The 12,229-nt window shown below is 32.8% G+C and overlaps 1 protein-coding gene across 1 annotated transcript in view; it reads left to right on the top strand.

Moving 5' to 3' along the window:
* Positions 1 to 12,229, top strand: part of ITGA8 (integrin subunit alpha 8) — a 209,487-nt gene that overhangs the window by 127,293 nt on the left and 69,965 nt on the right. Inside the window, exons 21-23 of the mRNA XM_052000132.1 lie at positions 303 to 395; positions 2,440 to 2,519; positions 8,568 to 8,648. Of these exons, the coding sequence (XP_051856092.1) occupies positions 303 to 395; positions 2,440 to 2,519; positions 8,568 to 8,648 (254 nt within the window). The remainder of the gene's footprint in view (positions 1 to 302; positions 396 to 2,439; positions 2,520 to 8,567; positions 8,649 to 12,229) is intronic.

The raw sequence follows: 12,229 nt of genomic DNA, 5'->3' as shown, positions 1-12,229 counted from the left end.
CCATTTTAAAATGTTTAAGTAAATACCCACACTACAAGTTCCCCCCCCCCAAAAAAAAAAAAACACAGAAAAGATACATTCCTCCAACTCATTTATTTCTATAATTAGGCTCCCTCCCTTTTTTTTCAGGTTCCCTACTTCCTCCCTGAAGGTTGACAGTCACAAATTAAGTCTTTGTGCAGAATTGCCCACACAGGTGTTTAAAATCAAAGAAATTTCAGAAGCCCAGGGCTTTCCTTGGCTGCCAGGGTATAATTTATTCTGACCCCTGAACTCAATGTTGGTGTTCTTCCTCATTGCAGGCTCTGCACCCACTGAGCTGTGAGTACAAGATGGACAATGTAAGCAGAATGGTGGTGTGTGACTTGGGGAACCCTATGGTGGCTGGAACAAATGTAAGAGAAAACCAGATGCAGTAATTGATTTTTATCTGATTGAATTTTAAGGGAAGTGAGTGGAAAACTACTCAATTAGCACTCAGCTACTTAACAAACTGTGGCTAAAACAAATTGCTCATTTAGATGGGAAATTAATGGAGTAATGAGATCTAGCATCATTTCCACAAAGAGTAAAGGAACTGGGGTCAAAAATATAAAAGGAAAATACTTTCTTCTTGACATTGAAAACTGATTTTCTGATTTAAATTTATTTTTGAATTAGTTCTACTTGCAAAATATATGTTAGAAACCCAATTTCAAAACCCCCAATATATAGGAGTTCCTTTTTTGGGTCAGCTCCAATTAAACACACACTGAGAGAGAAATTGAGTAATCAGAATAAGGACCTTCCCTCTCCTCAATAATTATTTGAAATTTCTAAGAGGATTTCCTAATTGGTCTTTGAGTTGCCTTTTCTGTATGTGGACTAATAAATATGCTATATTTATTGTGCTAATGTCCATGTGCTATATATATTTTTTCAATCTGAAACAAAGAAGGTTCTAAATATCTTTCATTATTTATTGTCTTCTGAGAATTAAGTCAATAATAACAGAACAGGAAGCAAGCTTGTTTTCTTGAGATTTCAAATGTTACTTTAAAAAGGAAAAATTTTAAATAAATAATAATTATTCAACTAAGTTCTTAAAGTGAGGATGACACAAATATTCAATATTGTATGTAGACATAATGTTAAAAGTACATAATAAGAATGGGATATTTGAACTACAACATAGAAAATTATATAGGCAGTGTTATGTTTATGAACCAATTAATCTGTCTCCTACCCAGTATTTCAAGAAAAATCCAGTCATCTAGTGTGAGTGAGAAGACCTACCTAAATGCAAACAGGAAAGAAATAAAGTCATTGCTATTCAGCATCTGCAGGTCATTAGTTTCTAGTTCCTGTGTTAGTACTGAATCTCTAGTGAGAATAATGTGAGTTCTTTAAAATTTTATCTGAACTAGAGAAAATGAGAATAAAAATTATCATCATTATATAAAGGAGAGCATAGGTAGGATAGAATTTGTTCCTAAAGTTGAATTTTAAAGTCAAAATGATTTCAAATAAAGGAGAAAAAAAAAGAAAGCAATCCATTTGGCCATCCAAAAAATGTTTTTAAAAAAAGGAAAGAAGCTAGTAGATAAAGTTGTTTGGATTAGTTTATCTCTGAGGGATTATTACTGCAGCAGAAAATCATTCACTTTCTTATCTTACTCTTGTGATAGCTCTGAAGGCATTTAGTTTCATTGTATTGTTTTCTCATGTGACACTTTGGTATAATTACCTGCCTATTTTGTGGTTTTTGTGTTTTTTAAAGGTTATATGTCCGTTATTATAATACAATTCTATAGATAAAGACACTATTAAGGCTTGAAATATTAAAGGCATGAAGGGAGTATTATTTTAAACCCCAGTATTTTAAAAGTTGTTTTCATAAGGGCAAGAACTATGTTATATTCATGTTTATACTGTTCTTAAATCCTACTGCAGAAACTTGTACATTTTAGATATTTAAAGAGGTAAAGTAATACATACAAATATGTATTTATACATATATGTGTGTATGAAATTTCATTTGATCCTTGCAGCAATAATAACCCTAATAAGTCTAAATACCCTACAGGTTTATCAACTTAGAATAGTTAAGAAATTTTTTTTCTAGCAAAAAAACAAAATTTTAAAAAAATGCCAGATGAGGTTTTTTTGAAAGCTAGTGTTTAATTCTAGTTATGAATATAATAGCCCATTCACATCAGACTGTCAATCATTCATGATTTTCCCTTTACTTAGCATTGTTTTTAATTCTTGCCAATGGTAGAATAGGTTATCTTTCAAAATAAATGGCTCACTGTCACTAGAAATGTTTAGGAAGAATCTGGATTATCTAATCCTCTATCAAGGATATATAGTGTAAGACATCCCTAAATTGAAAGCAAAAATAACTTTTTAGTTCTAGAATTCTTTCATGGCTGAGTCTCATACCTGATTTTTTCCTAGTACTCACTAGGTCTCCGATTTGCTGTTCCTCGTCTTGAAAATACCAATACAAGTATTGACTTTGATCTCCAAATCAGGAGGTGAGACCTTTCATCATTGAGAGACTATGAACTTTTGAACTAAATGCTTTTCTTTCCATGTTGTTTTATTTTATTCCTCTCTTAAAAAACTCTCCTAAAAGAGCAATCAAAGCTTTCATTACCATTCAAGATAGTTCTTGACAAGGAATCCATGAATTCATGGGGGGAGGGGGATTGTGAATTTGAAAATTTTAATATTTTGATGTGTATTTCAAAATACTTCATTTCTTTTGTAACCATTTATATTTATTTTGTGCTTTTAAAGATATTACTCTGAGGAAGACTCCATAGGCTTCATTATGCTGTCAAAAGGATCTATGATTTAAAAAAAAAGATTAATGATCCCTAGAGTTCTAGGATTTTCAAAACCTTGATCAATGTTTTAATAAAGATGTTGTTTTCAATACTTTTCTATAGTGATTGAATTGACCAATGGGACAATCCCATGAAACACTCTAACAGCTGACATTCCTAATCCTAATCAAAGATTACACATGTCTTAGAGGAAGGAAAGTATTGTCAGTACCAATCTTTGACCAGATTATAAAGTAGGCAGAATCTGTTTCTCTCTTTCTCCTTACATTTCTCTTTCATTTCCCTATCCTGGTATCCCAACCTTCCTTTCAAGGATCTACCTTAAACCCCAAACAGCTATTAGCTAATCTTCAGTAAATGATAACTGATGGTGTGACCCTACCTCAGGGAGTATTTTCATTTTAATAGGAGAGATTGGTATCTGGCAAAAACTTCTAAGACACAAAAAAATGACTATTTGATTAGATAGCCTGATAGATGAGGGAAGGAAAACAATTGCGAGGCATCCCTGACCATTCTCTTGATTTCAATTTATAGAAGGACAGCTATGCTTCTTACCTGGATTTTTTCATGTCTCTAGTTTATTTGAATTTATTCCCTTTCCCTCTACCTTGTTCTTTCATCCTAAGAACTAGAATTAGCCCTATCCTGGAAGAAACAGCCAAAAGCAATGTGACATCTCAACAGGGCCATCACTGGATCAGTATTTATTGGTGATGAATAAGGCCAATCCCTTATTCCCCCATCTCATGCCCCAGATTATGCAGTAAAGAGAGTGGCTTAAAATTTTTATTTAGCTTTGAATGAAATATGAAGCCAGGATTTTCAACTTGGATCTCATAGAATGAATTATGTGACTTTGACATAATGAATCTCTTTAGAGTCAGCATTCTTCTTTCAATACTCTAAGGAAATTCATGGTATATTGGGTAGAGAGCCAGCCTCAAAGCCAAGTTCAAGGGTATATTCTGACTTATTGTAGCTGTGTGACTGGGGGCAAATGATTTAACCTCTCAATGCTCTAGACATAGCTCTGAGCTAGCCTTTGAGAAGGCTCCATTGGTAGAAAGAGTTCTCTCCTCTGGGCATCCCTTCTAGCAATGGAATCACAGGAATTATTCTTATTACTTAAGAAATAACATAGAAGTAATTCGATGGAGGACATTTAAATACACAAAAGCAGTGAGGATAAAATGCATCTGATAAAGTTGCTCAGTTAGAACTTCACCCAAGACCTCTGGGTTCCTGTGTAATTATGAATGATTTCTAGGGTAAAAGAATATTCTACCTCATTTTATATTCCCTTTCCAATGGATGTCAGTAAGATCTTCCTACATTTAACCTAATTTCCTCCTGCTGTCATTAGCTCTTGTTTGTACTTTCTTGGTGATCAGGTACAGAGAGTGAGCATTCATCATTTATCTTACTGAATTGTCAGTGTGCATAAGGAAACCTGTATTTTCAATCTAGGTCCAGAAGATGCCAATATAATACTGCTGTTTATCCCCTAGTTACATCATGAACTGTTTTTTGCACTGCACTCATTGTCTGCAATTTTAACCAAAGTAGCTTCACAGAGTTCTGCTTCCCTGAGTAGACACTTTATTAGATTCTACTCTTATTCATTAATTGTGTTTTCCAATAAATCAACAAATAAATAGAGCTTCCATTTAGAAAGAAAAAAAAATAAAATTAATTTATCCTTCTTTCTCACATATAACTGCAGCACTTGCTATAATAAGCTGTGCAGTTAGTAGGGCTGATTGAGTGCTGAATCTAGGACATTGATTTTAGGATTCTTGATTCTAGGAGCCTTCCTCAATGCCTTTTTGTAGAAAATTGTCCTTTGTTATCATCGTTGCTCTAATCAGTACTAAATTAAAAATTGAAAACAGAATAGATATCCTTTTCATAGTCACTTTCATCTTAAAGAATCTGTCTTGATTTTTCTTTCTTCCTTAAATGCTATAGCAATGTACTACCATCAATAATTATCTTGAAAAATTAAAAAAAATAATAAAAATAAACATGATATTGACAACCATATGGAATTATTAAACACATACACACACATACATATACACACATACACATACACATTCTGCTCAAGAAATCTGAATTCTATTATCTTTACTCTCTTCCTAGTTATGGGTTCCTCAATCTCTTCATCTGCGAAATGGAAGTTGGATTAGGTAACTTTCCAAGTTTATGACTCATATCCTAGGAATTATGGGTCCAAAGACACATTTTGAATCCAGAAAATCACTTGTAGATTTAATCATCATGAGGCAAATGATTCCTCCGCAATCTACTATTCTGATAGATCTCAAAGATGCAAATAAGATTGCAGTGAAATGGTTTAATTTTAGCTTAAACAAGTCCATCCAAACCCAAAGTAAAACAAATATACTCAAAATCAAATTTCAGCTCTTAAGTGGGGGGGGGGGAGGATTTGAATGCTGATCCCCACATACAGAATCCAGGTCCCCTGCTAGAGGAAAACTGGGCTTTTAGAGTCATTAACTTGGAGCACTTTTTGGTTACCAAATGTTTGAGTAAAAGAGCTTTTCTCTGCCTTTGCTCTGTGATTCATGAAAGTCTTCCATATGTAAGGATAGTCTCCTGTGTTTATAACAAACCCATATGATCACCTTATCAATTTTTTCTTTGCCAGAAGAAGAGCAGTTAAATGCTGGTTCTATTGGCTAATATAATTAAAAGGTCAAGAATCTTAAAAGGTTTCATGTTCTCATTAAGAGGGAAGGAAGGAGGGAAAGAGAGACAGACAGAAAGAGATAAAGATAGAGACAGAGAGACACATAGAGAGACAAAGACAGAGGAACAAAGAGGAAATAGTAAATGGAGAAGAAAGAGGAAATGTGTTTCCATTAGAAGAATAAGTGAAAAACATATTTATCCTTGGCATACATCAGGATGTGTTCCTATAGAGGAAGTTCACCATTAATTTTCTTAGAGTAGAAAGTATAAATAGCACCATATCATAGACAATGATGGATTGCTTGTTTAATGTAACAGCAGTATTAGCAAGGGAGGCTTGCTATTCAAAGAGCGGTCAAGAAAGCATACAAACTATATATATATATATATATATATATATATATATATATATATATATATATATATATATATATATATATATATATATATATACACACACATAAAAATTGTGGTTCCTTTCTCATGACAAGATTTTATTAAGAACTACTGGATTCAGTACAAACTTCCCTAGAAATTTTATACTGCAAAATATCATAGAATTGCTTTGAATAGAGAAGCAGAAAATTTTGGATAGAGAAGCAGAAAATTTAGTTTTCAGGGCTTTGATTTACTTTATTGTATTTCTAAAAAGCCAATATACACTTCATGTTTTAAAAATGGGTTCCATATTTGATACCTGTTTACATTACCATATATAGCATAGGAGAATTACACATGCTTAACATATATTGGATTACTTGCTATCTAGGAGAAGGAATAGGGGGAAAATAGAGGGAGAAAAAATTTGGAACACAAGGTTCTGCAAGGGTAAATGTTAAATACTATTTTTGCATATATTTTGAAAATAAAAAGCTATTATTAAAAATATATTACTGTATATAATGAATAATTTTACTCATTAAAATAATTGAAAATGACACCATTTAAATACACACATGCACATAAACATTGCTCTTATAATTCAATCCCCATGTTTTCCACTAACAAGGAAATAGAAAAAAATATATAGCTAGCTATTCCTTAGAAGACTCAAGTTTGCAAATCAAACCATTGCCTATGACTTACAAGAAACTCAGAACCACAAAGCCTACATCGAGCAGAATCATTCAAATGCTTTTCAGTGGTTAGTCATTCCCAAGGATGTGCTTGAAAAAGCAATCTTTCTACACTCCCCAGATGTGATTATAATAGACCAGTATGGCAATGGGATTCAAACATTGGTGAGCAAGTCCCTCTAGGCTTATTTCAGTGCTAGCCCATTATGGAAACTGAAACTGCCATCTGCCCATTTCTGTTTTTCCATGTGTGTTTGTAGTTATATAGTTTGTAGTTATCTGTACATGTAATCAATCAGGATGTTTAAAAAAATTAATAATTGAAATAACCAAAGAAGCACATTTTAATGATCTTTTAAGAGTTTCTATTGAATTTATCCAATTCTTTCCAGTTTCTAAATTTAGAAAGCTTTAAAAAGCTCACCAGAAGAAACCCTGTTCTTTGAGAGTTCAATCCTATACCGTTTTTCACTGAATCATTCTTTCTAATTTTGGGGTCCCTATAGAAAGTAGCTCTCCCTGGAGAATATTGTAAGACATTCTCATTCTGCAGAGGTAGTTGCAGAATGTAAATAATATAATAACTTTAATGAATGATAGGAAATAAATTACGAAAGCTAGATGTGGAGAGTGTCAGGACCCATAGTCAGAAATAGCAGAATTCAAATCTGGCTTCAGACACTTTGTAGCTGGGTGACCCTGGGCAAGTCACTTAATCCTGTTTACCTCAGTTTTCTCATCTGTATAGTGAGCTGGAGAAATAAATGACAAATTACTCCAGTATCTCTGGCAGGAAAAATCCAAATGCAGTCATGAAAAGTTAGACTGAAAAACTGAACAACAATAGGAAATACATATATTTGATTCAATTAATGCTCTAATTTTATAAGACCTATCTTCTTTGTAGCTTTGAATGTTTAATTTAGTCATTTTTTATTAAATGATTTTTGGAGGGAACATTTTCCCCAACATCAATTTGCTTGAGAAAGTATCAGCAAATATAATAATGATTTTACCATTATTTTTTAATTACAAAAAGTGAATTTTTCCACTTGAAATCCTTGAAGCATTTCATGGACAATTCATTGTTCTGTTATCAGACAGTTTTTCAACCCAACCTGGCTTCTTTTTATAAACTTAATATACTCAGAAGTTCACATTCTCCATATAACCACAGGGGATATGGAGAGAATATTAACTCAAGAAACAGAATTTAGATGTAAAACTGAAACTGACCTCTGTAACAATATTGTCCAAGCCACCCATTTTTACAGATGAGGGAACTGAGGCCCAGGAAGTTTGTGACAATGAATGTCCCATAAGTAGTGAGCTTCAGACATGGGCTATAACAACAATGATTAACATTCATATAACATTTGCCAAGTACTTTATTCGTATCTTATTTTATCTTGATGACAACTGTGGGAGATAGGTGCTTTTATTACTAGAATAGGATACTCTGAATTCAGAGCCAGAGATAACTGGATCATGAAAGTAAATTTACTATAAAGAGAGTAGATAATACCATGTTTTTCAAGATCCTTATATTTTGATTGTACTTTTGGGGGATTATCTGTGCCATTAGAATTAAAAAAAAACAAAAGTTGACAGGAAAATCTCTTAGAAAAAAATATGAAAGTATCTGCCTCTTGATCCTGGGAGACAAATTCAATCTAGTCATTTTCCAATCAAACTTCCAAAGATTAATTCACTTCCTGACATTTAAAGTGTTTTCAGAAAAATCATTTGTGTGTTTGTATGTGTAATAGGTACTTGACCCTTAATCAAATTGCCTTGATCCTTAAAACATACTTTCATTTTCAAATAAGATTTTTTTTAGAATGCTCATGCCTTGCCATTGATTAAAAAATATATGGACTGTATTGTGTAGTTACTATTCTTTAGCATAATTATTAACTTTGTTGTATCTATATTTTAGTTCCAACAAGGATAATCCAGATAGCAATTCCGTGAGCCTGCAAATCAATGTTAGTGCTATGGCCCAAGTAGAGATCAGAGGGTAAGTAATAAATTGTAGCTATATAATATCTGAGCATATATTGCTTATTTAGGCACAAAAGTAGTTAAATATTGACAAAAACTATACTTAGTGAAGTGAGTTCTCAGATTAGAAATTGTCTATTCAGTTCCTTTGTATAATTACATATTCTGCTAACCTTGTAACAAAGAGTTGAAGAGACTTTTAATTTTAGATTTTTTAGCTCCCTATAGAAAAGAAACAATGAAAAAAATTCCTAAAAACATAGCTCTCCAAAATTGGAATGAACTTTCTTGGGGATGATGATTTTCTTAATCTTATACATACATCTTTAAGCAAATGCTAAATAGGTAAACAAGATTCATGTTTTCATAAGGGATTGAACTAAATGATTTCTAAGATCTCTTGCAAATACCTAATCTAAATCTGGATATTAGAAATCAAGATTTTATGCTATGATCTATGTAGAAACTCTCAAGGAAGACCCAAATCTTCCAATGACTTCATTGACATGGGTTGTGAATTGTCATGGCCAAAAGGAATTTCATCTGTTCACTTGCATTCTGATGATGATTCTATCTGTATTTAGTTCAAGTATTCTATGATTATGAACACTGGAATAGGAATCCATGATTTCCTATTTATCATGATATCCTAGTGGGTTATGGTTTTTATATCTGTCATCCAAGGATCAGGCTGGCTAAGTTTGAGAAACATGGAACCAAGATTTAGGGAACAGATTTTTTTTTTTTAGTTACAACAATTTATTAAGCCATTTGTTAAGGGATGGGCAGCTAAATGATACAGTAAATGTAATACCTAGCCTGGAATCAGGAAGATGTATCTTCCTGAGTTCAAATCTGGCCTCGGACACTTACTATCTATGTGGTCCTGGGCAAGTCATTTAACCCTATTTGCCTCAGTTTCCTCTTCTGTAAAATGAGCTGGAGAAGGAAATGGCAAAACAATACAGTATCTTTACAAAAAAAAATCTGAAATTGAATCACTACGAGTCGAACCAAATTGAAATGACTGAATAACAACAAAATTTTGATGTAGGTCTTATAACAATTTTAACATAGCTGAAATTACATTATGGTCTTGTTTGTTGATTGAGCAATCAAATGTGAAATATGAGCTAGAGGAACTGGATCACTAGAGCTTGATTTACACATTCTAAATCTATACCACATGTAAGGCAAAAAAAAAAAAAAGAAAATGAATTTTAAGTGGATCAATTTTATTCTTCATTAAAAAAATCTCATTAACTTAATAAATACCACTTAAGGTATAATCCTTACTTACTTACTTACTTACACTAATTTCCATTTTCATTCCTTTTTAAAGCTAACTTTAGATATTTAATAATTCCTTAGATTTGTGATGAGAAAAACATAGTAAGACATTATTCCTTTCTACCTTATTATTAGTCCTCTTTTGTACTTTTCACAGGCAGAAGATTTATTCAAAAGTTGGGACTCTTAAAGTACAATAAATCTCAGTTTCTTAACTTGACATAAAATGAAGTTTCCTATTGCAAATAAAATATCATATTAGAGAGAGACATTTTCTGGGTGAAGTGAGCCATGGGCAATTAAGTTAAGGTTTAATGCTAAATATTCCCTTTTTTTTTTTTCTTATATTGAACTTCTGGGGTAAATATATTCAATTGTTTGCTTGTTACCAATGTGACTTCTTTCTCTATAAGGAGTCATGGAACCACTCCCTTTGTGATAATAGCTGTAGTGTCATCCCATATAAGCTTCATTATAGAAATATAATCATTTAAATTGCTGATCTAACTTCCTAACCTAAGAAGGTTTGAAAGTTCTTTTTAGCCATTTTCTTTCTCTTTGGGGGGTCATTTTCAAAATAAAATCTTTCCCTCCAAATATCATCATTGGTAGAGAAACAATTTGTCAAAATGTTGCATTGTTCTAGGAATGAAATGTAATGAAACAGTAACGTATGAGAATCTCATACGCTTGATTTATAGGAAAAACTAACCTTTTAGGCCTGCAGCAAGCTTATTGTTTTGTTATTGTTGTTGAATTCATTCACTATCTTAAACAATAGATTTGAAAATTTCTTACTGTATCTATATGTTTTATATCTATGTCTAGAATGTGGATTCTAGTTTTGAGGGCAAACACAGAGGAACTCACCAGCTTAATTCGAAACTAGATAATCTCTGCTCAGTTTTTTAAACACAGCTCTATACTGAATTCTTGACATTGTAAGCCTTAGAAGTACTGGCTAATGCTGCAGTAGATTACTACTAAAATACATGATGAGAAAGCAATTCACATGAAAAAGGGTCTTAGGGAAGGAGTGGACTACAAGCACAAGAATCACCAATATGAAGAGGCAGGAAGGTAAAACGTTTTTAACTGGACGAACAAGACCAGTGTGGAATGTCATCATCCCCTCTCAACTCCTCTCTGGAATGGTATGTCTAATTCTGGGTGCTACATTTTTCAAGCAGCATTGACCAGCAAGACCATATCCAGAATAAGGTAACTTGGAAGAAGATAGTAAGGGGCCTTAAACTCATGACACTCATGACAAAAAAAATAAGGATGTTTAACCTGAAGTAGACAGTTCAGAAGGAACATGATAGACTTCAGACTTACAGAGGGTTGCCAGATGGAAGAAGAAATAGACTTCTTTTCATGGCTCTGAAAGGGAGATTTCCATTCAATTAAAAAGAAAAAATAGAGCTTTAGAAAAATGGAATGAATCTTCTTATGGGTGACTGTTTTCCTGGCCCTCAAAGCCTAGGTGATTATTTTCCTGATCATGGATATCTATAAGCAAAGGCTTGATATGTGAACAAAATTCATTTTTAGGTTATGGATTGAGCTAAATGAGCTCTAAGACCCCTTTCAAATCTAAATCTAAATATTAGACTTCAATGATTAATGCTTTGATTTGTGCAGGAACTTCCACCATTATAGACACAAATCTTGCAATGACTTCATTGACATCGGTCATGAATTTTCATGGCCAAAAAAAAGAATTTCTTCCGTTAAATTGCTTTCTGATGATGATTCCATCTATGTTTGGGTCAGTACACAAGGATGACTCTTCCATGGGCTGTTAGAATTTTTGGAAGTAAATCTAATCTTAATCATCAATTATATTCCTTCTTCTTAAAATAGTCAATAGATGTGGGATAATCTTTGGAAAACTATACCTTCCCCCCATAACAATTTCATTCAATCTAGGGAAAGAAAGCATTCTTTTTTTCAACAGAGATACCAACTTAACAAATATTTATGAAGTACTTACTACAATCAAGCCATAGAATCAAGATGTTGGGGATATAAAGATAGATGTGACCCAGACCCTGCTCATAGATAGTTTCAGTTTAAGAGACAGATATATATATATATATATATATATATAGAGAGAGAGAGAGAGAGAGAGAGAGAGAGAGAGAGAGAGACAGACAGACAGACAGACAAAGAGAGACAGAGAGACAGAGATACATAGAAAGAAATATGAGATGAGAAAAGAAGTATACCTTGGAAGAGGTTTAAAGGGTAGGAAGAGCATGAGGAACCAAGAAAAGGAAACCAGAAAGGGACAACCAAAGAGGT

Source organism: Antechinus flavipes, chromosome 5, assembly GCF_016432865.1.
Source record: "Antechinus flavipes isolate AdamAnt ecotype Samford, QLD, Australia chromosome 5, AdamAnt_v2, whole genome shotgun sequence".
Classification (NCBI taxonomy): Eukaryota; Metazoa; Chordata; class Mammalia; order Dasyuromorphia; family Dasyuridae; genus Antechinus; species Antechinus flavipes.
Note: the sequence above shows the minus strand (reverse complement) of the source record. Positions and strands in the feature narration are given on the sequence as shown.